At 44.5% G+C, this 27,858-nt stretch overlaps 1 protein-coding gene across 1 annotated transcript in view; it reads left to right on the forward strand.

Annotated features, from left to right (window-relative positions):
* The window catches only part of kalrna (kalirin RhoGEF kinase a), a 989,478-nt gene that overhangs the window by 634,154 nt on the left and 327,466 nt on the right, over nt 1-27,858 (forward strand). Inside the window, exons 24-28 of the mRNA XM_070875649.1 lie at nt 851-969; nt 8,316-8,382; nt 10,208-10,317; nt 15,086-15,155; nt 19,970-20,059. Coding sequence (XP_070731750.1) covers nt 851-969; nt 8,316-8,382; nt 10,208-10,317; nt 15,086-15,155; nt 19,970-20,059 — 456 coding nt within the window. The remainder of the gene's footprint in view (nt 1-850; nt 970-8,315; nt 8,383-10,207; nt 10,318-15,085; nt 15,156-19,969; nt 20,060-27,858) is intronic.

Here is a 27,858-nt window from a genome sequence, read left to right on the forward strand (position 1 = left end):
AGTAGAGGGAAGGGCTGCTGGGTGACAAAGTATATATCCAATTCCCTTTTGAAAGTTACTATTGAATCTGCTTCCACCATTCTTTCAAGCAGTGCATTACAGAACATAACAACGCGCTGCAATGTCTCCTCATCTCCCCTCTGCGTCTTTTGCAAATTATCTTAAATCTGTGTCCTCTCCCTGCCAGTGGAAACAGTTTTGCCTTTTTTCATTCTATCAAAACCCCTTGTTACTTTGAACACCTCTATTAAATCTCCCCTTATCCTTCTCTGCTCTATGGAGAACTATCCCAGCTTCTCTAGTCGCTCTACATAACCGAAGCCCCTCATCCCTGGTACCATTCTGGTAAATTTCCTCTGCATCTTCTCTAAGACCTTGGAGATTTAGAAGTTTAATCATAGACCACTCCTGTAAACAAACTCTTCCTCCTTTCAAACTGGAGCATGTCTTTATTTTCCTAATGTCTAATTAAGTGCAGTCAGCCCTGGGGTCACATTCTGAAGTCATTCAACAAGTAGTTAAACACAGTAATGGGAAGATCTTGGGTTTCTATGGAAGAATGAGCTGGATGGACTGAATGGCTTCCTTCATCTGTATTTCATGAGGTTTGTGTTTGGATTGCCAGTGGAGCTTCTTATTGGCTTATGTCAGCTAGAAATAGTTTGGTTGTAAAACAGAAATACTGAAAAATGGTGACAAATGTAAATAAATAAAGCAGATTTCTATGTTGTGATCTCCCCTACATATAGGTGTTCAGGCCATGCTTACACATTTGTGATTCTGATGCCTTTCTGTTGAAAATGAAATGTGATGTCTGATAGTGCAGTTCCCGGTTTGTGTTTTTTGCCAGGACAATAAAGATCTGGAACTCGACATCATCCCAGCGAGTCTCACTGACCCCGAGGTTAAGCTTCGAGATGCCAATCATGAGGCCAATGAAGAAAAAAGAAAATCTGCAAGAAAAAAAGAGTAAGGATCAAGCTATAGTTGTGTATATGATGAGAATGTACCCTACTAAAATATGAATACATGGATTTTATTTTGGGGCATACATTTACCTGGATAAAAGAATGGGTCAAGTCGAAGAAAACACATTTATAGCCAGTGCGGTGCAAAATATTAAACTAATAGCTGAGAAATACAATCAAAAGCATCCGACGCACATCTGCCGCCCATAATATTGATGCCTGGGGCACAGCATGTGTCCAGTTAGCATGAAAGAAATTGGGAACCTGTGTGCAAGATGTGCGCAAGGCTTATTAGGCCAATGAAATAGAAGCAAACGAGCCTCCCTCTCTAAAAAGCTGTTGAAGCTCGGTGGGTCAATTCAAAATTTCCAAACTGAGATTGATAGTTTTTTGTTAGGCAAGAGTATAAAGGGTTATGGAACCAAGGCGGGTAGATAGTTAAGATACAGATCAGCCATGATCTAATTCAGTGGCAGAAGAGGCTCGAGGGGCGAAATGGCCTACCCCTGTTCCTACGTTCTTTCCTGATGACAGCTCATGTGACCTTTCCAGCCAGTCCACTCAGATGCCTGCTCATGTAGGTGTCAGGTTACAGGACTGTGGCTGCCCTGCTATAGTGATATAACCAGCTGAAGATCTTTCGCGAAAGTCAGAAACCCTGAGACAAGGATCCCCTGAATCCCAAGATGCACAGTTAAGCACCACTGTCTTCCCTGGCCCCAGATAGCATGAAGCACAGCCCCAGGATAGGTCTAAGAACAGCACAGAGAGGCAACTGGGTAGGCACAGTGGTATACCTGTTGTAAATATATATGTGCATAGTAAAATCACTTTGTGATCTGAAGCCTAGTATTACGAAGTATTGTTTGTGTTTTAGAGGACGTTTGGAGATACTTTGCAATGGAACAGTTCCTTCTCTGCCTTTCTGAACCATTGACTGTCTGAAGCAGATCTCTTGTGATGTATGCTTAGGGTGCCTCATGGTCTGTAGACTCTGGTACAAGAGCACCTTCTAGTTGATCATATTCTCCTTTTGTGTAGTTTTATCCTGCTTATCTTTCTCATTCTCTCGTGTTCCTGTTTTGCCTCTGTCATAAGGACGTATGTGAGAATGACCTTATGAACCCCGTGGTAAGGGCCTCATGGCCGAAGGGTGGGAAAAGAAAGATTTCCCTGCCTGGAATGACTGAAAAGCAGTTTACAGAGTCATCTCTTAATAGCACAGCTGAGAAAATATTTTTTTAATGACTTGGGTCAACAATGATATTTCAGATAAAGTTCGTGGACTCAACCATTTTGTGGTTTCATAAGTTTTGCAGGTAACTAACCCCTCTTATCTCGAGGCTCAAGTTGAGTCAGATACTATTCTGACTTGAGTGGAATTTCTGGGACAGCGGGGTTTGTTCTCATGATCCTGCCACTTCCATTCATGCACCAATCTGGGGGAGAGCACATCTTCTGCCAGCACTCTGTTCCACCAGAATTTAGCATGTGTTTTAGAATGAATGTAATTGTGGTGGATCTGACATGCCCTAAATTCTAACCTCCTATGCCAGAACTATCCCACTTTTGCCCCCCAAAAGATTGTGGGATTTTGGACCCAAGGACTTAAATATTTAACCAACAAGGAAACAGATAATTGTCAGTTTAACATTCACAACATTGACAAACTTAGTGTAGGCGATAGAAACAAGACACTTTATTATAAAGATAATAAAATGACACTCCGGGTTCATTTTAAGTTGAGAAGGGATAATTGTAATGTGCAACAGACTGGTTGCCTTATGTTTCAATAGCAGTTTCTCTGTTGCAAATTATGGCTACTATCAGCATCATCACAAAGTAACATTCAGACTCACAACTCAAGATTGCCCTCATTTGTGATGAGGTTCAAGGACAAGCATCCATGACTAAGTAGGCAACTGGAGATGAAGGTACCAACTGTTTGTTTTGACAATACAGGAAAATAGTAAAGAGCAAGTACAAAGAATATGCAATTTTATGAAAAGAAATGTTGAGCTTATTAATTAAAGTGAAACGATACCTGGCATATTTCTATTTTGATTGTTGTACAACAAGAAAACAAATTAGAATAAGAAGTAAACTCACAGCTGAGAGGCACTTGCGCTGAGAGAGGAACAATGTGCAACCTTCTTCCTCTGACAGTCTGTGATCCATTACAATGACGCACAGTCGAGGAGTAGTTTAAGCATATCTATATATCAATAGGAATATTCCTTTAAATGTGCAGTTTTGTGAGTGATTAAAAATCTGTGTTCTACAGTCCTTTCAGTTATTTTCCTGCAGCAGGATTATATTTGTCAGCCTTCCAAAACAAGCTGCCAACTTTTACAAAAAGGAGGATTTGTTAATGAGCAGGAATTGTCAATTTGAAGACATGGCTTTAATGATGAGCTGTGCTACTACTGCTCATGTTCTGTGTAAAAAAAAATCGTGACAAACTTTGTGCCTATCAAGATGGAGATGCCAGTGTTGGAGGTTTTCCACGCATTATTGGAATCTTTGGAATGCTCCACTTGAGGGATTTGGTGAACCATCTGTCTTTGCCATTGACATTTTCCCGGCGGGAAGCTGCCAGTGGCTGAGCGGTGCATCCGCCCTTAAAGGAGAGGATGCACTGCCACGGCCACCATTTTATTTTAATTGTCGTCCGACTCTGCAGTCAGCCCGACAATGGCGGTCACGGCTTCGGTCGGGCCGACTGCCAAAAGGCAGCCCGGCAGTCCCTCTTGGGTACCGGGCCGCTGGCCCAGCTGAAACCCTCCCTGGCGGGCCAGTGGGCTCGACGTAGGCCTCGCAGCGTCCTCCCCTTTAAGTGAAAGGGATCGATGTTGATACGGATCAGCATGACGCGGCACATCCACATCACTCTGACGTGCTCAGCACGGCGCTGATGATATCGCCTGCCTTCCACCCCGCTTCTGACTTGCTTCCACCCCTCTGCCACTCCAAAAACCGCCCGTGATTTTTTTTAAAGAAAAGAGGGCAATTTCCCTCTATTGTCCACCCCATCGATTTGGGCGGTAATTCATCCAATAATTCGAATTAACCACCCCAAATGAGGCAGAGGTCAATTTGGGCCCCTAGATATCTAGTATATAGATTTTTTGTGTTTAGTATCTCTGTGGTTCTTGTTAAACTTGAGTACATTTTTGACTTTTTTCTCTCTAAGTTAGGTTAGTGGGTTCAACTAAAGTTTAGTTAGTAGTCTATTAAATAGAGGCATGGCAGGGCACTTCAGTCCCATCGAATGCACATCCTGTGCCATGAGGGAAGTCCACGATACTTCTCAAAATCTGGACAACCACGTATGCAGGAAGTGTCGTCAACTGGAGGAGCTCGAGCTGCAGGTTTCACAGCTTGAGCAGTGGCTGGTGTCACTGCAGTGCATCCACGAGGCTGAGAGTATCATTGATAGCACATTTCAGGAGGTGGTCACCCTGCAGCTTAAGAGTTTGCAGACAGAGAGGGAATACGTGACTCTCAGACAGACGAGGAGGGCCAGGCAGATAGTGCAGGAGCCCCCGAGTCCAAACGATATTCTGTTCTGAATACTGGTGAGGTCCATGGTTCCTCTGGAGAGTACAGCCAGAGCCATGTCCATGGCACCATGGGTGGCTCAGCTATACAGGGGGTAGGAGGAAGGTCAGAAAATCAATAGTGATAGGGGATTCAATAGTTAGGAAAACAGACAGGTGTTTCTGTGGCCACAGACGTGGCTCCAAATGGTTTGTTTCCCCCCTGGGTCCAGGATCAAGGATGTCACTGACCGGTTGCAAGACATTCTGAGGGGGGAGGGTGAACAACCAGAGGTCATCGTCCCTATCAGTGCCAATGACATAGGTAAAAAGAAGGATAAGGTCCTGCAGGCAGATTTGAGGGAGCTAGGACAGAGATTAAAAAGCAGGACCTCAGAGTTAGTAATCTCCAGATTACTCCTGGTGCCACGCGCTAGTGAGTACAGAAATAAGAGGATAGAGCAGATGAATGCATGGTTGGAGAGATGGTGCAGGAGGGAGGGTTTTAGATTCCTGATGCATTGGAACCGGTTCTGGGGGAGGTGGGACCTGTACAAGCCAGACGGTTTGCATCTCAACAGGGCCAGACCAACATCCTCGTGGGAAGGTTTGCTACTGCTGTTGGGGAGGGTTTAAACTAGCTTGGCAGGGGGATGGAAACCTGAGCGTAGATTCCGAAGGAGAGAAGCAAAGCTGGAACTGGAAGGCAGAGGAAACAAAGGCTAGAAAATAGACAACAAAGGGGTTTGGCAATGCTTAATGGTATGTACTTTAATGCAAGGAGTCTAGTAAATAAGGCAGATGAGATGATGGTGCAGATAGACATGTATGATATCATAGCTGTTACTGAAACATGACTGAAAGAAGGGCAGGAATGGCAGCTCAACATTCCTGGTTACAAGGTTTTCAGATGAGATAGAGAGTGGGATAAAAAAGGAGGCGGGGTTGCAATATTGGCTAAAGAAACAATTACAATTATGGGATCCTAGGGAAAGTGGCAAGTTGGATCCAGTGGCAGGAAGCAAAGGGTAATAGTCAAACGATGTTTTTGTGACGGAAAGCTGTTTTTCGTGGGATTCCACAGGGCTCAGTACTAGGTCCCTTGCTTTTTGTGGTATATATCAATGCTTTAGACTTCAATGCAGGGGCATGAATAAGAAGTTTGAAGATGATACAAAAATTGGCCATGTGTTTGATAGTGAGGAAGAAAGCTGTAGACTGCAGGAAGATATCAATGGACTGGTCAGGTGGGCAGAAAAGTCCAAATTGAATGCATTTGGGCAGGGCAAACAAGGCAGGGGAATGCACAATAAATAGTAGGATACTGAGAAGTGTAGAAGAACAGAGGGACCTTGGAGCGTATATCCACAGATCCCTGAAGTTAGCAGGACAGCTAGATAAGGTGGTTAAGAAGGCATACAGGATACTTTATTAGCCAAGGCATATAATATAAGAGCAGGGAGGTTATGCTTGAACTGTATAAAACACTAGTTGGGACACAGCTAGAGTACTGTGTACAGTTCTGGTCACATTACAAGAAACGTGATTGCACTGGAAAGGGTACAGAGGATGTTAACAAGGATGTTGCCTGGACTGGAGAATTTTAGCTATGAGGAATGATTGGGTAGGCTAGGCTTGATTTCTTTGGAACAGAGGAGGCTGAGGGGAGACTTGAGTGAGGTGGTATAAAACTATGATAGAGTGGATAGGAAGGACCTATTTCCCCAAGCAGAGAGGTGAATAACTAGGGAGCATAGATTTAAAGTAATTGGTAGAAGGATCAGAGGGCAGTTGAGGAGAATGTTTTATACCCTGAGAGTGATAGTGGTCTGGAACTCACTGCCTGAAAGGGTGGTAGAGACAGAAACCCTCATAGCATTTCATCATCATCATCATCATCATTGGCGGTCACTCGAATGAGGATGCCTTTAAAAGGTACTTGGATATGCACTTGAAGTGCCGTAACCTACAAGGCTACGGACCAAGAGCTGGAAAGTGGGATTAGGCTGGATAGCTCTTTTTCGGCCAGCACAGACACAATGGGTCGAATGGCCTCCTGTGTAGTCAATTTCTATGATTCTATGGATTGCGGTGCACTTCTAGTGCAGATTGGGTGCATGTAGGTTGCAATCAAATTTTTAGGCCATAATTTCTTCATGTCCCTCTCTTGGGTCCAATGAGTAGTTTCTTCCTCTTTGATGACTGCATCCTTAGTTTTGTCATCTATTGATATTTTTGGCTTTGTATCTCCTACATTGCTGAAGATGCTTCCAAATGGCTCAGTTTTCCTTTTTGCACCAATCACTTTTTCTGCTTAACATCTCTCATTCTCTGTAAAAATCCAACTCTGTCCAGTACTGAAATAGTGCTCCCAGGTCTGGAGGGTCTTCTTGTTAAAATGCTGTTTTGTACCACCAGTTTTCCACTATCTCTGAGCCCTGGCAGTAGGTCATTGTAGGATGTGCTAGGCACTATCAACTTATTGTGTATGCAATAACTCAATAAACTGAATATTGTAAACTACGACCATGTAAATACCTGGCTCTACTTTATTAGGGCCCAAAGTGCATACATTACAAGATGGCTGGCCTTTTATACCTGGGCTGCACACACGTGCGCACAGCCCAATGACCTCCGACAGTGGCCCCACCTGGTGGCTAGTAAACCCAAGCATACATACATACATGACATCCACAATACACTTTTTTTTTTGGTCTTGTTGGTGGAAATGAACTCAGACATAAACTGAACTCAATCCACTACCTGTGAATAACCAGATTTTAAATGACTGAAAATGGAAAATGACTTTGAATAAAATATACAGAACCATTTGTTAATTATATTGGGGTACAGTAATCAATTTCTTCATAAATTAAAAATAAATTATATTCGAAAGCTTTTAATACGTTTCTATTAGTGTCCTTGCACCCAAAAGAACCAGCATAATTTTTAGAGCCTCCTCAAAGGGCCGCAAACGACGCAATTAGCAAAATCTCCCAATGGTGTTTAATTCATCCAGGGACGTGTCCAGTTTTGTGGGTGGGGCCTGCTTCTAGCGCCGTGTTTTTTAATCATGGAAACTCGATTTGCGCTGAACCTAATTTTCACTTAAAATACCGCAGTCTTTTGCACGGTTACACTGATTTCAGATGAATTTTGCCGACAAAACTGCACAACCAAGCGGAAACTCTACCCCTCTGTTCTTATGCGCCTCCAGTAATAACTCCTGGGATAGCAGTCCTGCCATGGATAGTTCTCTATTATTGTGAAAAATTTAGAAACAAAAATCTTACCTTTGCATGGAACACAGTAACAGGGTGTAGAGCTCTGCTTTCCAATAGGTTCATATTTTGGGCAGAAATAGATTTATTCACAGCGATCCAGCTGTAAATGTGCTATTGTTCACACAAGGAAATTGTGCCGAGACTCTGATTGAAACAAGAGCATTTAAAGAGAGAGGTAGCTGCTGCCCATTCGTAAGCAGACCAGCTTAAGTGAGCCAAAGTTTGAGAAGATCAGGAAGGGTATTGTACTTGATTTGGCAGAATGGTGGACAACAGTGGCTTGTGCTTGAGAGGCACGTCATACAAGCTCACGCTTGATTTCCCAGTTATGTTGTTCAATATGTATCAAAGAAGTAAAGATCAATACCTAGGTTTTGTATGTAAGAATCATATTACCATTTCATTTCCAGATTCACAATATTTGAAATCTTTTAGATTTAAAAATGTTTTTTTAGAGATTTGTTTTAGTATCTGGAGGTGTAAAATTTTAATCACACAAAATATTCTCCCCATTTCTTTCCCAGGTTTATAATGGCTGAACTCCTCCAGACTGAAAAAGCATATGTTAGAGATTTACATGAGTGTCTTGAGGTATGCAATTCACTTGCTTTTCCCCTACAGACTATCTAATATATGTTTGATCCTGTAGTGGTAACTTTTGCTCAAGTTGGCATGAAGTTTCTCACTAAGCGACACTTTAATGTGCTCTGAGTTGAATGTATATCATTTAGAATGCAATTTCCACTTCATAGTAATGCAATATTGAAAATATAACTCCAGTGGTGTCCAAACTAGATTGAGAAGGCCTGATGTGAGACAGACGCTGCGTGGGTTTGGCTCTGTATGAAATAGAACTGCATAGTGATGTCAAACTGAGTTTAGAAAGTGCTTGTCGGAGGGGTCGTTGGATCCGTGGACCACCTAAGCAACTCGCACACTTATAAGGAATTGTTTAAAATGTTTTTAAAAAGTGCTTCCATGTGCAGCAGAGGTCTCTCATGAAACTAGAATCTGATTTGGACCCTGACAGTAACAACTAGGTTATCAATGATTATGGGTGGATCCAAAACATTGGTAACTAGTTACTGCCCTCTGGAACCAATCATGTATTAATTTGTTTCTTGCACCCTTAATAACCCATTACTTAGAAAGAATGCACTTCTGTAATTATTAATATACAAAGAAAATAAATCAAATCAAAATCCTTGAAAGACCAGCCCATTATAAGTGTTGATAATCCAGCTATGACCTACAGATACGTCTTGTTTACAGGACAGCCATATTGCTGCAGAACTGCCTGTCCAGAAATAGTCAGTGACAGGTTGATACAAATGTGCAGACTACGAATGGAGCTTTCCACTCAACCTGTACAACTTGGTTACAGAATCAATCTATGCCAAAATATGCTTTACGAACTTAAGAAAACCCTTCATTAAAGTATTCTGACACTAGGAGATGCTATTTATCATTTTCATTAGATGGTAGAATGAAAATTAGAGATAGATTACAGAACCTACCATACAAAAGCGTCCCAGCATTTCAGCATTAAACCGGATATTCAGTTACTGGTTGAAAACTAGCTGAATTTAACCATCTTGTGGGTTTCTTCAGTGTTGTTAATAATTGTTGTTCGGTTTATGTATTCTTTGTAAATAATTAATGCTTCTTAGTATTTCTTTGGAAAGTGACATCCGAAAATGGGAGCAAATTTATAAGTTGAGAAGGAAGAAGACCGTGTGACACCAGCACACCATCCTTCCTCTACTTCATACTGTTCAATATTTAAAACTGATGACAAGTAATTCAAAGAAACAATTTTTTACGCTGCTCTTTTATAATTTATAGTTGTTCCATTTTATTAGGTTCTCCTGCTCCCAGGCCACAAACCATTACTTAAATGAAATGGGAAACAGGCAAACTGGACTCGGGTTTCTGTCTATGCTGCTCTTGAACATGGTGATGCAGGATGACCTCCTCTTCACTTTTTCTTTCTACCTTTGGGAAACTTTTCTCGGATGGTTCCGCTGGATTTGGGACCAGCTGTTTAGGATTCATAAAGAGAAACTTTATCCAAACTTAGAATAATGTGACATTTGACTGCACCAATGTGCCTCCATAACGTTCTGGATTACATGGTGTCAAAATATTCAACTTGACATATGTCTGCAAGCAGCTCTTTTTACAAAGATTTTAAAATACAGTAAACATGTGTGCAAGAAACTGAGGTAAGCCAATGGGAACATGAGCTGACTATCAGTTAAAATAATAGTAAGATTTAGTAAACTAACACTGCAGCAAAATGTCACCCATATACAAAGAAGTGGATATGCTTATACTGAGAATTGTGATCTGAAAGAAGCTCACACCATACCATCCACTCATTCATGTAATTTTGTTCCCATTTATTACATTTCAGACCTATTTTTGGGAAATGACCAGTGGAGTGGAAGAGATCCCACCCGGTATTATTAACAAGGAACATATCATATTTGGAAATATTCAGGAGATTTATGAATTTCATAACAAGTAAGTCCTGAATGGCTACACAGAATTGACTGTCAGGTCACTGATGGCTCGAGAGATTTTGCGGTATTTTTAAAGAATGTCTTCAAATGAAGGAACAGACAGAAACACCTAAAGAAATGAGCTGAACATTGGAAGGAGGCGGAAAAGAAAAATACAACATTTTAATGAGTCCAACCCGCAGTCACTTTTGGATAAAATGCTACAAAGATGGGAACAATAGCTTAGTGGTTATGTTATTGGACTAATAATCCAGAGGCCTGGACTAATATTCCAGAAAATGTGAGTTCAAATCCCACCATAGCCGTTTGAGAATTTGAATTCAGTTTAAAAAAATATATAACAATAACAATCTGGTATCTGTAAAAAAAAAATGACCATGAAGTTGTCATATTGTAAAAACCAAACTGGTTCACTAATGACTGGTTCACTTTAGGGAAGAAAGCCTGCCATTCATACCCAGTCTGGTCTATCTGTGACTCCAATCCCATGCCAACATGATTGGCTTGTAACTGCCCTCTGAAGTTGTCTAGTAAGCCACTCAGTTGATAATGATGAGCATTAAATGCTGGCCTTGTCAGTGATGCCCTTTTCCTGAGAATGAATAAAAAATGCAAAGGGAAGATAAACTGTTCGATGTTCATGGGATGACACCTCATAAATGTCACGTGCACGCAATGCCCTTGAAAGTCTGGGGACCGGAGGGATCATCCCTGATATAAGATAGCAGGTCACAGGGCCAGACTTTCGGCTTCATTGTCGGCGATTTTCTCGGCGTTGCAGCTGGTTTTTCGCCCAGCGAGAGATTCCACGTAAGTTTTTGAACGTTATTGCCCACATCTGAAGTCGCCCGCCGGGACCAAACCGCCCACGTGCAACGCCAAGAACAACCGCCAGGGTATAAGTTTGGCCTCAACTGCTTTTACAGGGCGGTAAGGGGGGACCCTGCAAAAAAATGGTAAGTTAAAGGTTATTTAATTATTTTTTTGACATATTAACACGGCAATTCTTGGGAATGGTTTGTACGTGTTTATTTTTTATAATGAAAATGTTTTTTTAAAGTTTGCCCCCCCTCCCTAGGCCCAACCGCAGCCTCGGACTAAATATTTCTACTTGCCGTCCATTCCGGTAACGACCACCCATTTGTCTAACTTTGCACTTACCCGCCGAGAAAACCACCGAGAATGAGTATGTAACGCCCATTTTCTCGCCGGGCGATCAGTTCTACTTACTTTTACCTTCAAAATGGAAATTCTCGCCAGCTTTTTTCGCTGAACATTAGCGGTCCTTCTCAGCAATCGGGCGTTGAGGGCCTTTATGGAAAGTCTGGCCCATAGAACTGTTGGAAAGGCACTCTGCTCAAGCAGTGGGAGATGGAAAGATTGGTGAGACAGTGCAGGCGGAGACTTAGTCAGTGCAGACCTAGACAGTTGCCATGGCATCTCTGGGAAACAACACACAGCCAGAACTTTCCACCCCTTTTCTGTCTTAATTCCAAGGGGGCAATAGTCACCCATTCATAGCTTATGTCTCCTTTTCTGCAAAACTATCATAGCAATAGGGGGCAGAGGAAGATGATAATGATGAGCGGCGACAGGGAAGAGTGTTCTTCTTCATTGACTATGATAATGATGATGAAAATAATAAGGAAGATGATGATGAGGACAAGCCCACACTCAAGCCCCTCGAGCAAAGCTCTTGCTCTCTCTTTCTGTGCCCTAAGCCCCTTGATGTAACCTCCTATGTCACTTGGTTTTTCACTCCCAAGCACAGAGTGCTTGCTTGGTGACAGTAGGGGAACGATTAGCCAATGCCTTTTGTATCACCTTCCTGACAATGCAGGCTGTTGTCCCTCAGGGCTTTTGAAAGCCCTGTGAAACCCACCCTATGGACAGCAAGACTTTTGAGAGGGACCATATGCACAAAAAACTTCACATAATGAGTGAGATTCATGTTAGAAGGAAAGTAGGCATACATAAAAGTGAATGGTACTCACCCTGACGATTCTAGTAAGGTCGTTGAACTTTTTTCGACATTGTGTCCCAGTTCTGGGCACAGTGTCTGCAGCAGAGACCTCCTGTGCTATGTCCCTCCACAGCCACTTAAATACAGGAGGGAGTGGTGTGGCTCCCCCAGCAAGATGGAGTGAGGACCACTTCCTCTCCACTGCATGGACTAAGGCCTCACTCGTCTCATTACAGAAGTGCCTGACACGCTGCCTTCCTTCCTGCTCCTCCATCTCTGCAGAAGTGGTTGAAGTGAGGTGCCCTGCATTAGCATTTGCGCCCAGGAAAAAAAATGTCACGCTGCAAGTTTCAGCTTGGGCGCACAAAGTCCATTGTGCAACACCTGACTAAACGCCGACACTCCTCCAACTTATATTTTCAACAAAACTTGCAGTCGAAGGCGCGAACTATTTTCAGACGCTAACTTTAACGCCTCGTTGTGATTAATGCCCCAAAATCCAAAAAGCCCAAAATCCAGCCCTCTGTGTTCATGTCTATATTAAGATTCGTTGAATTCTTAATATACTTTAAAGAAGAACAAACTACTGTGTGAGCTAAAGTCAAACTTCATTCCAGTGCTCGCAGTCTTAAACATTCCAATGTCACTGATTTGCCACAACGCTTAGCAAATTTACCTGGTGAGAAGTTGAGCCATACAGACCAAGAATGTACATGGGCTGATCCCCAAAATATGTGAGGTCAGCTGATCTTAGCTGATGTGATGGAACAGGCACTAACATTAGCCTAAGCACCCCTGGGTTAGGGAAAGAAAATTGACCTGGATTTGTTTTCTTATCGACCCTGGTGGAAGTGAGTCTATAGATCTGTGTGAGGTCAGCACCAGACTTGGCTGTGTTCCCCCTGTGGTAAAGTTGTCTGCCAACACTCACTGTCTAGGCTCATATATGAGTAAATTAGTAAACCACTCCAACAATGAACCCACTAAACTCTTTGTTGCCACTTGATTCTGTGGTCCATAAATGCACACGTGACACAAGGCATTCTTCCAACTGTCGTGTGGTGCTTGGATTTTCCCACAGTCAAGGAGCAGTAGTTTGAGCATAATTGTAAGTCAGTGCCCTAACAATTGGATTGCACCCTACCTGGGGCACGATCCTGGTGCAGCACATGTGCCGCACTTAATGAGGCCCATGGCAGGGCTATGGAAAATAGGTCTCCCGGCTTCATTAGTACAGGAGTGGCAAGCGACAGGGTGGTGGTGGTGGAGGGGGACAAGCGGTTTTAATGTGCAGCTGGAAGAAGCACTCCTGCTCCTCCTGGCTCCACAATAAGGCAAGTAAAAAACTTAAAACATAGTTTAAAAGTGGCAGCCTCCAGTGGTCTCTTTAAGGATCACTGATTTGGCTGCTGAGAGCTTGAAGAAACAGATTGTAGCATGCACACTGGGGTCATTCGCAATCCAATTTTGCAAAGAGGCCTGGAACAGTAAGCAGGCCCCTCTAGATCCCTGATTTACATATGCAATGGGACTAACGTCAGATTGAAGCACACACCCTGGGGGGCCGAAATTGCCCCACGCCTCAATCGGGGGTTGTAAACTTCCGGGCCGGGACATTTATTGCCCGGCCCAGACATCCCACCCCCACCATGGAATTGGGCACGTGCGCCCCTCCAAGGGAGTGGAGCGCTGTCTCCGGTGCAGCACATCCTTGGACGGGCGCTCCCGGGGCTCAGGAGCACAGCGCTACACGGATGCTCCAGATGCGCTACAATGCCCTCTCCTTCATTTAAAGGGGAGGGCCCCTGCAAACTCTGCAGGCCCTTTGGTGGCTGCCACTGAGCCACCAGGGAGGCAATCCATTGGGCCAGCAGCCCGGTACCCATAACGGAGTGCCAGGCTGCATGATGGCGGGCCAATCGTCGCGAGGGCCGCCATTGTCGGGCTGACAGAAGAGTCAGCCGACAATAAAACATGCTGGCCTGAAGCACAAAAGCCTCACCTTTCAGGGGCGCACCGCCAACAGATGCCGATGACATTGGCCGGCGCCATCCTCGCAGCCCACGAGGCAATTTCCCCCGCGGAGCGCAAAGGGGTCAATGTGGGACGGTAAGGGGTCGGCGCGCATGCCCGATGACATCATCGCGGGCGTGCGCCAGCCTGGGACGCAAATCGCTGGGTATGGCACAACCGGCACATCGCCCCCCCAAACCTCCGGGGCAATTTCCCGGGAGGCGCAATCACCTCCCTCGCCTGGGCGAAAACTTCATTGCGCCTCGTTAGCGCCTCCGGAGTTACTAACGCGGTATAAAAAGGGGCAATTTCAGCCCCTGGATGTCTATGGAGGAGTCCGAACCAATATGGTGTGCTGCACGGGATGAGAATGCACACACCACGTTGGACCCTTAGCTGCCAGTTTTACGCATGTAAAGTGGGCACGCTATGATCCAATTTCTAGACCAGTGTGTCACAACTTTCAAAAATAGAACATTTTTTTAAAATAACGTATCTGGTTCAGTCTTGACCAAAGTAAAGATTATGACCTGCTCGAACCATACACTTGCAATTTATAATATGATTTATGCCTAAATATTGTGTCATTGCCTTGGAACACCATCCCCCCCTCCCAGTTTCAGTTAATTATTTTCTTGAAAAAAGTTAGTTTGTCAAAGCTCATAGATTTCTTATTTGAATGACACTCTGACCAGACACAGAAATACGTACACAAAAGGTGTAAACCTCGAAAGGCACAGAATTAGAGGGACAGTGTGCTTACTGTATAATTCAAACTATGTTTTTTTTTCAGTATCTTTCTGAAAGAACTGGAGAAATATGAACAGCTGCCGGAAGACGTAGGCCACTGCTTTGTCACTTGGGTGAGTTAAATATTTTTATATTAAAGCTAAAAAAAAACCTGTTTAATGATTTCAGATTTTTACTTGTGTGAGGTACTGGACCAATATGGTTTCACTGATGATGAAGACAATAGTCCGCAGAGGTCCAGCTGACATGATTCATTTCATTTATTTATATGATTGTTTTAAAACAACAACAACAACTTGTATTTATATAGCAGCTTTAACACAGTAAAACATCCCAAGGTGCTTCACAGGAGCGTTACCAAACAAAATTTGACACCGAACCACTTAAGGGGATATTAGGGCATGGTCAAAGAGATAGATTTTAAGGAGAATGTTAAAGGAGGAAAGAGAGGTAGAGAGGTTTAGGGAGGGAATTCCAGAGCTTAGGGCCTTGGTAGCTGAAGGCACGGCCGCCATCTGTGGAGAAATGAAAATCGGGGATGCCCAAGAGGCCAGAATTGGATGAGCGCAGATATCTCGGAGGGATGTGGGGCTCAAGGCAGATTACAGATAGGGAAGGGCGAGACTATGGAGGGATTTGAAAATAAGGTGCGGTCAACTTTGTCAAAAGCTGAAGACAGGTCCAGAAGGCCAAGAGGGATAATTTACCTTTGTCTGGAATTTTCTGGGGTCTGTGCGGGCATAATTGGAGGCAGGTCAGGTGACAAATTTGCAAAAGTCAGAACATAAGAACATAAGAATTAGGAACAGGAGTAGGCCATCTAGCCCCTCGAGCCTGCTCCGCCATTCAATAAGATCATGGCTGATCTGGCCGTGGACTCAGCTCGACTTACCCGCCCGTCCCCGTAACCCTTAATTCCCTTATTGGTTAAAAAATCTATCTTTCTGTGATTTGAATACATTCAATGAGCTAGCCTCAACTGCTTCCTTGGGCAGAGAATTCCACAGATTCACAACCCTCTGGGAGAAGAAATTCCTTCTCAACTCGGCTTTAAATTGTCTCCCCCGTATTTTGAGGCTGTGCCCCCTAGTTCTAGTCTCCCCAACCAGTGGAAACAACCTCTCTGCCTCTATCTTGTCTATCCCTTTCATTATTTTAAATGTTTCTATAAGATCATCCCTCATTCTTCTGAACTCCAACGAGTAAAGACCCAGTCTACTCAATCTATCATCATAAGGTAACCCCCTCATCTCCGGAATCAGCCTAATGAATCATCTCTGTACCCCCTCCAAAGCTAGTATATCCTTCCTTAAGAAAGGTGACCAAAACTGCACGCAGTACTCCAGGTGCGGCCTCACCAATACCCTATAAAGTTGCAGCAGGACCTCCCTGCTTTTGTACTCCATTACCCTCTCGCAATGAAGGCCAACATTCCATTCGCCTTCCTGATTACCTGCTGCACCTGCAAACTAACTTTTTGGGATTCATGCACAAGGACCCCCAGGTCCCTCTGCACCGCAGAATGTTGTAATTTCTCTCCATTCAAATAATATTCCCTTTTACTGTTTTTTTTTCCAAGGTGGATGACCTCACATTTTCGACATTGTATTCCATCTGCCAAACCTTAGCCCATTCGCTTAACCTATCTAAATCTCTTTGCAGCCTCTCTGTGTCCTCTACAACCCGCTTTCCCACTAATCTTTGTGTCATCTGCAAATTTTGTTACACTACACTCTGTCCCCTCTTCCAGGTCATTTATGTATATTGTAAACAGTTGTGGTCCCAGCACCGATCCCTGTGGCACACCGCTAACCACCGATTTCCAACCCGAAAAGGACCCATTTATCCCGACTCTCTGCTTTCTGTTAGCTAGCCAATTCTCTATCCATGCTAATACATTTCCTCTGACTCCGTGTACCTTTATCTTCTGCAGTAACCTTTTGTGTGGCACCTTATCGAATGCCTTTTGGAAATCTAAATACGCCACATCCATCGATACACCTCTATCCACCATGCTCGTTATATCCTCAACGGGTCGGGAACCGGCCATCATCCCGACCCCACATACCTTTCCCTCGGGCGTGTTTGTCGGTGAGGCAGGCGACCTAGTTGAAATCAATATAAGCTTGTTGTCAGACAGTTAAGAGCCTTTTCCCCCCTGCATTTCACATTTCCCTGTAGGGCCACGGGATTCACACGGTTCGGGAACCATGTTGGTCAACCTGAGGTGGGAGTTGAGTGGCCATTGCTTCAGCTGATTACTTGACAGCATCAAATATACTCTAAAAGCTCCAACCTTACAAATGATCACTTTCCTCAGGCAGAAGCTGTTGCTGTCTATGTTGCCACCACAGATGTAACTTTCTGCAGGCTGCTAGTCTTTCCAGCAAAGTCTCCATCCAGTGTCATCTCATTGGAAGAACCTCTCTCACCATTGACAGATTGCTTCTGTCATCTCTACTTCACCTGCCATCTATTCCATCAACATGGGTGCTGTTTATACTGTCTCACCTAGGTCCTCAGAATCGGACCACGATCAGCCCCAATACCCGCAGCACCAGGCACTCCAGCAGCACCAACAAGTGCAACACCAATCTTCTGAGCAATCACCTGATGCTGCACAAGACAAAGGACTTCAGCACATGAGCACATTGCTACCCGGAGGCCAGGGATGGCCTCATCATGTCCAGATTTACTTAACCTTATGCTGTACAACCATATGGCTGCCACATGCTCACCAGGTTGGCACCACACCATTGCAACACCATAAAGGGATCCCTACAATAACCAAGCCATTCCTTTCACACTGACCACCATTGCTGGAGGTTCTTTTATGTCTCACCAGTCACTGTAACTCATTAAGCCATTTCCAAAGGTGCACACAAATGTGTCCAAGATGGCAAAGTGATGAAAATAAAGATTTTAATGGTTGACAATACATTAACACAATCTTGTCACTAACATTGACTAAAACACCCAAATGGCTACCGTTGTGAATCTACTTGCGTGTCACCTCTCTCTTCCGCATGCTTCTACAGGGTGCTACCCCTAAGGCTTCAGCAGAGGTAAAGGTAGCCTGCTCACTACCCTGCTGTGACTGCTTAGACACTTGGTGGGCATCCTCTAGATTTTGGAGCCTCTGATGGCCCCGCCAACTCCTCCTGCTCCTCCTGCGACTGTGCAGAGCCAGACTTAGCTATCGCGAACCAAGGAGCCAACTGGGACTGGGGATGGCATCGGGGGAGAAGTGTAAGCACATTGAGAGGAGCCCACACTTCCCTCTTCCCTCTCACTGTCATCCCTCTCATGGGCCACCCACTCTTCCCTGCTAGCATGAGGACACACGTCTACACTGACATCCTTCCTCGACAGGGACACAACTCCAGTTCTCTCCCTCTCACTCTGATTGTGCACTCTCTTCTCCTACAAGGAGGGAAAGAAAAGAAGTTTGAGTGAAAGTGATAGAATGAGTAAGGAATGGATGGGTTACATCTTTGGAGGGAGACTATGATGGATTGGGGTGGCAATGCCAAGAGGGATCCTTGCGTGTTGTCAGTTGGTATGATTGCATTAGGAAGCTGAGTGTGAGCGGTGGCTAGTGAGATGGGGATGTGACAATGTAGATAGAGAGGGATGGGTGAATGTGCAGGTATGTTGGTGTGAGGAAGGATGTTGGGTTGGGAAGGCAGAGTGATGGGGATGTGATGAGGGGCACAGCAGGATGAAGTGGAGTGTGGCTCTGTACTCTCCTTTCCAGATTTAATGAGATAATTGAAACGTTTGCGACACTGCACTGAACACATCCCTGCTGTTGACCTCCTCTGCAATTTGGAGCCAGGTTCTTTTTGTCTCTTCTGCCCATTGGAAGGGAAGAGGACCTCCCTGCAGGCTCTCACTCCCTCCACAAGGATATGGAGAGAGTCATCGGAGAATCTGGGTGCAGCCCTCTGCCTCTGTGCAGCCATTTCGTCAACAGTTTAGAGCAATAAAACCTCCAGTGTGCTGCCTGCACACTCCTAGATGAACCTCCAAATGCAATACGACCATGGCCCCTTTAAATCTACCGGCTGACAACGTATCATGGATGATGTCAACAGACCTGCACCATTTAATTGGGCCGAGTAACGCGCAGGATGGAATTAATAGGGCCCATTATCAGAAAGTTGTTTTCTGCAGCGGGATGGAAGCAGCAACGGAATCGCGCCACACCACGCCAACCGTACGCACCCGACCCGTCTAGGTACAGAAAATTCAGGCCTTTTTCACAGTCACATAGAATGTCATTTGTGACTTTGATAAGAGCTGTTTCAATTCTGTGGTAGGGGCAGAAACTTGATTGGAGGGATCCAAACATGGAGTTCCGAGAAAGATGGGCACAAATTTGAGAGGCGACAGCATGTTCAAGGACTTTGGAAAGGAAAGCAAGGTTGGGAATGAGCGGTAGTTTGCAAGGACGGAGGGGTCCAGGGCAATGTTTCCCCTAATTTTCTTTAGTGTGCGCCGTCCCTTTAACAGACTGCATGGCTCATTCAAAATTTTGGGAATGCACGATATGTCTGATTGAAAAGCCAGTGATCGACCTGCGCAGGACCTGCAGACAGCTATTGAGTTTATGGCCAGTGACATAATCCAGACCAGAATAATGATTTTGTGTCTTGTTTCATTCTAAATGTGTGTATGTTAAATATCGTCTTAATCTCAATAACTCTCAACACACACATTGAGTGCAGAAATTATCTTCCAGTAGGATGGTGGTACAGAGGCTGAATTGAGATCGTTTTGAGTGTTCTCTTCAGGCGATGTACCTCATTGCAAATTAAGTAGATATTCGGTATTGGTTTGACTTTCTCTCCACATAATGTGCACAAAAACCTTACTGTTCTCTCGTACCTATATCTAATTTGTTGTTTGGTTTATTTCTGCACAGGCAGACAAATTCCAAATGTATGTCACGTACTGCAAAAACAAACCTGACTCCAGCCAACTAATCCTAGAGCATGCAGGAGCCTTTTTTGATGTAAGTAGACTCTATTTTTGCTCTCTGTACTAACAATTGTTTTGATTTACACAAGAACAGATTATTATGTAATTAGAGTTAGGCTATAAGATGCAGAATTTCAAATAAAAATAGAGACATCAATGGCAATTTTTTTTTGAATTAGCAATATTACCTTAGGAAGCTTTGAAGGATTTTTTTGTCAAAAGTCAACTAAGTCTTTGAAATACAGATATATTAATTACTAGGGATGTTCAAAACATAGCTCCCTTTGTTCACATATGAGGTGTCATTCTTCATTACTGACATCTATCAAAATCAAATTTTTGTTCCAGCTCAAGTGAAAATTAATTAGCAGCTTAAGCTCTTGTATTTGCATTTTGTAAAATATTGGCAATTCTTGTATTTAGCTATTTCTGTGATTTCTGGCTTCACTTTCTTTCCTGTTTATGAAAAATGTTAACGTCTAAAAACATTCCTGAACACAAACCTATTCACAAGGGAGACAGCTCACAGAGTACTCTCTTCGTGGAAGTCTTACCTGAGGTTTTTTCTCTCTTCAGAGTCCAAAAAATGTTGCCTGGAGTCAATGACAGTCGAAATTGTAAATGGCCCATTTGAAGGAGCAGGCTTGATGAGCTGAATGATTTTTGCTCATGTTATACTTTATATTATGTTCTAATCTCAAAGTTGTTTATTTTTCTCATGTTTTTATTTGCTACTAACCTGTGTTCAGGAACAAGACTTTGGTGGTGCATCTTTAATATGATAGTTTGATCATAATGCGTATTGAATTCTCCTACTTCTGGGACATAACTACTGTTTGTGATGTTTTGCTTTTCTGTAGCCTATATAGGGTGCTTTGCTTTTGTTAAGCAAGCAACTCCACTCCCATGTAGCTGTGGATACTTATTACCTGTAGATACTTATTATTTATTTAGTTGATATAAACTCTAGTATTAAAAAGAAAAGTACTGCGGATGCTGGAATTTGAAATAAAAAAAGAAAATGCTGGAAATCTCAGTGGGTCAGGCAGCATCTGTGGAGAGAGAAACATAGTTAACGTTTCAGGTCGATAATCCTTCATCAGAACTCTAGTATTATTAGGGCTACCAAAGGTACTGTAGAACTATTTGGTAGTTCTTATGGACCCAAATTTGGCCAGTACAGATTTTTAACACACTCACCAGAGGTGCCCCGCTTTTGTAGAACTCCAAGGGCACCAAAAATCTTCGGGCCGAGTTTGGCCGCTCCCCAGCCTCTCCTCCATGGTGGTGTAGCGTGGCAACTGGATTCGGGGCCGGGACCTCTGCACATGCGCGCTAGAGTGTGCGCGCATGCGCTGTAACTCCTAGCCCCCAGAATCTGAGAGTGTGTGATGCAGGCTGTGTGGGAGGGACCGATGCTCGCCGTCTCTATCCCGGGCCGAGTGGCCTGCTGCACAGGCCGGCCGCTGCCTTCCTGCGCTGAGGGCTACAAGAGGCAGGCTGGTGGGGGGAAGAGTTTTGATGGGGGGCGTGGGGTGGAGGGGAAGAGTTTTGATCCGGCGGTGGGGAAGGGCAAAAGTTTTGATCCGGCGGTGGAGGGAGGGGAAGAGTTTTGACCCTGCGGGGGAAGAAAAGAATCTTCAAAGATTTTCCAGTACTTTAATATCCAGCTATCTTTACTAAAAATATACTCAGTTTAATCAGGCTGATAAGCACCTACGCCCTGTCCAGTCTCGCTGCTTGGGATTTAAAAAAAAAATAGCATTCCTATCATAACACTGTCATTTGGAGGCTACCTGCGCTGATCTCTTAATTCACAGCAGGGTTTTTCAGAATGTACAAAAGTGGCCAATTACTCTGGCCTAACTTAGTTTGGAGTAAGTTTTAGCTGGCTAAACTTGCTTAAATGGCCAAAACAAGCGTAAGTGACTGGTAATGCCCACTTTTGGGAAAAAAAACAAGTAAAAAAAAACCTAGCTAACTCACTTACACTGGAGCAACTTAAATGGGGAGAATTGCAATTTTTAAGTTACTCAAAAAAAATCTAGTTGCTCCAAAAAAATCGAAGCAACTCCTGGGGAAACTTGGGCCCAATAATACTAGAGTTTATATCAACTAAATAAATACACTGAGGTGGATTTTAACCTGCAGCGGGTTTCACGGGAAACCCTGCTGTTGAGTTCATTTCCTGCCTGCTCATGGCAGAATGAGGCCACAGCCATTTTACCGCCAAGCTTCATTAAGCTGCCGCTTACCAAATTCCCGCCCGGTATGGGCAAAAATTGGGCAGGAAGACACTGCCAGCCAGCGAAAAATCGGATGGCCTTTGGCTGCACGTCTGCACTTGGGTAACTGTAGGAAGGGGGGAGTGGAGTGTTAAACTTTCTTTGTGGGCCAGGAGGAGCACTTCTGCTCATTTCTTTTCCCATTCTTGGACATATGGCAACCTGCAGCACAGTAACGCGAGCCAAATTAAACTGTATGTATGTTTGATACCCGTGCTATAATTGAATGGCGGAAAAGGCTCGAAGGGCTGAATGGCAGTGTTCCCTGCTAAAGGGGCTGTGCGGCTCATTCAAAATTCTGCACGTGCATTTTTCTCAATTTAAAAGCTGGCTTACTGGCTGCGCGGGACCCCTAGAGCACTGCGCAGCCATGCAGGTTAAAGCGACCATTGTTGAATGGCCTACTCCTGTTCCTATGCCGCTAACTCCAGCTTCACTGATGTGCTGTATGTACTGGAGGAACAATAATCATGGCCATTTTGACAACAGGCAGGATAAATGCCAATACAAAACTGCATAAATTTCTTGGCTGGGATTTTGCTAAACAAGAGAATCCTTTTAAATGTGGAATTGCTGTTTGCAATATCAAATTCTATGGGCTCTATTTTTGCCACCATTGGGCGCCGTTTTTTTGGCATCCTCTGATTTTTTTTGAGCAATCATGATTTTGCAATTTTCCTCAAAGTTTGTACGCCAGCGGCGACTGTCAGCAGCAATTTTTTGGAAGCAAGATTTTTTGGTGCCGTCTGGTTGAAAACTGACCCTTTAACCGATTTTCACCAACAACGATTTTTTTCAGGGTGGCGCACAGTGGCCTTAATACCGATCAGAAAAACCCTACATTAACTTAAGGAAATCGGCGCTGAGCATATTTCTGAGCTTTTGGAGCGAGGGAAGAAGACAATTTAAAACACGATTTCATGATGATTTTTGCAGAGGGAACTCGGAAAATAACTCGGAAAGTTCATTTTTCCCCACAGAATGTTCTTGAGAATGGGCACATTGTGATTCCACCCCACCACACCACTGAATCTCTGCTCACAGGGTAACAGGGACGGGCCGGAGGAGTGCTGGCCGGCCGAAGGATCGCTTCCTTGGCTGGACACAAGCACAGGAGCTCGGCACTTGGATTCCACCTCTGGCCCCGGGCTCAGCTTGTAAAGAAGCGCAGCGGGGGCAGGTGGAATCCAAATGCCGAGCTCCTGTGTTTCTGTCCGGCTGAGGGAGCGATCCTGCCAGCATGCACCTCGAACTATGCAGCGAAGATGGCACAACACAGCAGCAAACATAGGCATTTCGGCACAAGCTATAATTAAAGTGCCATAAATCTCTGTGCATTGCGTTGCCATAGAGACAGAGCTTAGTGTTGTGCATGCGCGCAGACCAGGGTGTGGTCTGTTCTGCTAGGGCGTCACCCAGCAAAGGTGTGTGTGCTGTGCTTCAGTAAGTCTCACAATAACAAGAATAACAAAGTTACGAATAATAATTATGGGTGCACATTTTACTATGCCTCATATAGTAAGGTTGGTTTACATGCATGGCATATGGAGGCGACAGCTACGACAACGCCGTCCTCTCATAAACCAGATCACTTGGGGATTGATGGGGAAGATGCCATACCCTGATCGAATCTACAGGGACAGGCGCTCAAACCTACACCTCAGTGAGGCAGACTGCATTCGCAGGCTGCGATTTAGAAAGGAGGTTGTGACCGAGATCTACCAGCTAATCAGGTCAGACATACAGCCAAGAAGTGGCAGGAGGGCTGCCCTACCTGTGGAAGTGAAGGTCACTGCAGCACTTGCCTTCTATGCTTCTGGCTCATTTCAAGCAGCAACTGGGGACATATGCTGCATCTTGCAGCACGCCACACATTGCTGCATTTGACAGGTGACTCTGCACTGTATACCAAAAGAGATCAGTTCAGCAATTTCCTTATGACCATGCAGGCAATGCGAGGCAGGGTTGTGGGGTTCTCCAGAATTGCTGGCTTCCCCAAGGTACAGGTTGCAATCAACAGTACTCACGTGGCCTTGAGAGCACCTTTGGACGAATCTGAGGTTTATCGCAACAGGAAAGGATTCCATACCCTAAATGTGTAGCTCGTCGCTGGCAATGGATGCCAAATACACAGGTAGCATCCATGATGCTTTCATCCTACGCGAGAGCATTATATCTATCATGTATCAGGAGCTGCCAGAAGGGCACAGCTGGTTGCTCGGGGACAATGGGTACGGGCTCGCCACCTGGCTTATGACCCCCCTCGCCTACGCAATCCCTGCACTGAGCCAGAGCATCGGTACAACATGTCGCACATAATGACACGGAGCATCATAGAGCGGACAATTGGCATACTGAAGCAGCGTTTCCGATGCCTGGACCACTCTGGAGGCTACCTGCAATAGGCCCCTTACCATGTTGGTCAGTTCACTGTCATATGCTGCATGTTGCACAACTTGGCCATCATGAGGCCCTGGACATTGAAGATCCTCCTGAGGGGAGGGGGGGTGGGGGGAAGAGGAGGACGAGGAGGCTGACAACAAGGTCGAGGAGGAGGAAGAGCAGCAGGAGGATGAGAGGAGGACCCGCAGCAACAGCAGGAGGAGGAGGACGAACCTATGCCACCATCTCAACCTGCAGGACGGCGGAGGAGTAGGTGGCCTCGTGCACCTATAGCCATAACTAGAGACTTGTGTCAGTGGCTAATCCGTGATCACTTTGCTGCTGAAGGCTAAATGGTCCGACAGTGTTGACTCTTTGCACCTGTTAGTATGAAAAAATAATGTACATCATATGTACGTAATGTTGTGTTGGTTTATATTGCTTTAATTCAAAAAGTAATGTATATGATAATGTACGTAATGTGTTGGTTTATGTAATATATTTATGCTTGGGGTAACCTGATACCAGAGGGTGCCACCGTCAGATGTCATGCAGGCAATACAGGAAGTCGGATCTTGTTCTTCTCCGAAGTGGGAATAAAAGAGATCGGGTACACACCCGAGGCAATTTATAATAACAGGATTCTTGTGTTATTACATTGGCGACGAGGTAAACTAAGAACTTTCTTATTTACAATGGGCACTATTGGAATTCTGTACGAATTCATGGATGGCGAGGATTGGGCGGATTTTGTCGACCGCCTGGATCAATATTTTGTTGCCAACAAAATGGAGGGGGAGGCTGATGTAGTCCGTCGCAGGCGGTTCTCCTCACCGTCTGTGGTCAGAAGGTTTACAGCATCATGACGAACCTTCTCTCGCCTTTACGTCCAATTGCCAAGTCTTACGAGGAATTGTGTGATTTGGTGCGTGATCATCTAAAGCCGAAGGAAGGGATCATCATCTCACGCTATCGCTTCTACATGCATGTCCGTGCTGAGGGCCCGGATGTGTCGGGATTCATCGCCGACCTACGACGTCTTGCTGAGTCATGTAAGTTCAGGAACACACTGGAAGACATGTTGAGAGACTTTTTCGTAATAGGCATCAACCATGATGTGATTCTTCGGAAATTATTGGCCGAAGAGAAACTTGACAACTGATGAGAACTTGAGACAGATATCATCCAAAGGTCGGAGCTCCACGGCAGGCTTGTCAGGTACTGTAAACAAGATTGTGTCATCTTCTGGCAAAGCTACTCATGGCAGGGCCAAGTCAACTGTTTACGTGAAACCTGTAGCTGCTCAGAGCCCGATAACTGGTACGAAGCTGAGTTGACCCTGTTGGCGATGTGGGGGCAATCATCAGCCTCATCAGTGTTAGTTTAAACAACACTCCTGTAATGGCTGTTCAAAAGTGGGACATCTCCAGAAAATGTGCCCACAACTGAGCAAGCGTGCTGCTGCTGCTGCTCATCATATTGTTGATGATAACCAGTCCAGTGTTGACTTTGATACACAACCTGAGGAGTAAGTGCATAGTTTGTATTTGTTCTCATCAAAGAGCCAGCCGATAACTGTTAATGTGAGGCTGAATGGCGTGCCTGTATCAATGGAGCTGGACGCGAGTGCAAGTCTGTTCATGAAACTCAATGGTATTAAACATGTACGGTCAGCTCTATTCAAACCTGCTTCTAATGGTTAAGCAGAGCGTGCTATTCAAACTATCAAACAAAGTATGAAACGTGTAACTCAGGGTTCACTTCAAACTCGTTTGTCATGTGTATTGCTCAGTTATAGGACAAGACCTCATACTGCTACTGGTGTTTCCCCTGCTGAACTACTGATGATAAGAAATCTCAAGACCAAGCTTTCAATTGTTCATCCTGATTTGAATGATTGTGTTGAAAACAGACATCAAAGTCAGCAATTGTATCATGATCGTACTACTGTGTCACGAGATATCTCTACCAATGATCCAGTGTTTGTACTGAACTATGGTCGATGTCCAAAATGGATCGCTGGTACTGTTACAGTTAAGGAGGGTAATAGAGTGTTCATTGTTGTGCTCAAGGATGGCCAAACATTCAGAAAACATGTTGACCAGGTAACACTGTGGCACTCAGATGACCTGGAACCATTTGAGGAAGATCCAGTCAGTGACCCACCAACTATCGTTCATTCACCAGAGGCCTCTGTTGTCATTCCTGACCCCGGACCTTCAGTCTCTGATGCTGTTATTACCATTCCCACCAGCACTGTACTCAACCTCCAGTCACAAGTGACTTAGAATGTTCACCTAGCACTAATATTGAACTGAGACAATCAACTCGTGAGCGGAAAGCCCCAGATTGTCTTGTCTTGTAAAGTGACTGATACTAAGATCTTGAAAGGGGGATGTTGTAATATATTTATGCTTGGGGTCACCTGACACCAGAGGGCGCCACTGTCTGATGTCATGTGGGCAATACAGGAAGTCGGATCATGTTCTTATCCGAAATGGGAATAAAAGAGATCGGGTACACACCCAAGGCAGTTTATAATAACAGGACTCTTGTGTTATTACAGTTTATATTGCTTTAATTCAAAAAATAATGTGCAGGATTCTGCTTAAATGTAATAAAATAATTAGGTTTATTAAACATTTGTAGTTTTACTTAACTTTAATTTAAAAATTTTGTATCAAACTTTAAACTTTTCAATGAAGAAAACAACAAGTAGCTGCAACAAACAAACTCTAGCTGCAGCTATCTCTCCTCCCCCTTATTCAAAGAGCTTAGCGATGTGCGCCCCTATTGCCCCTGTTGTTTCCTCTACTCCTACCCGTGCCCATTGTCTCAGACTTCTGCTTCCTCACCATGACTCAAGGTTTTTTCTGCTTTCTGCGCGAAGGCGCATTTGTTTTTGGTGGGGTTGGACACAGATCTAGCAGACAACATTGTTCTTCAGCCTGTGGGTGAACCCCCAGCACACTACCTGACTTTGGTCTGGGGATTGGAAAGTGAGTGTCAGCAGTTGATGCTGCCAATTGCTGTTGGGCAATGACAGCCTGGGTGTGTCCACTTATTGCAGCAGCTATCTCCGACATTCCCTCCCTAATCTGTCCCCACACTGTACCAGCTGCCTTCAACATTCCCACCCTAATCTTCGACATTCCCTCCCTAATCT

This window comes from Pristiophorus japonicus, chromosome 3 (assembly GCF_044704955.1).
Source record: "Pristiophorus japonicus isolate sPriJap1 chromosome 3, sPriJap1.hap1, whole genome shotgun sequence".
Taxonomy (NCBI): Eukaryota; Metazoa; Chordata; class Chondrichthyes; family Pristiophoridae; genus Pristiophorus; species Pristiophorus japonicus.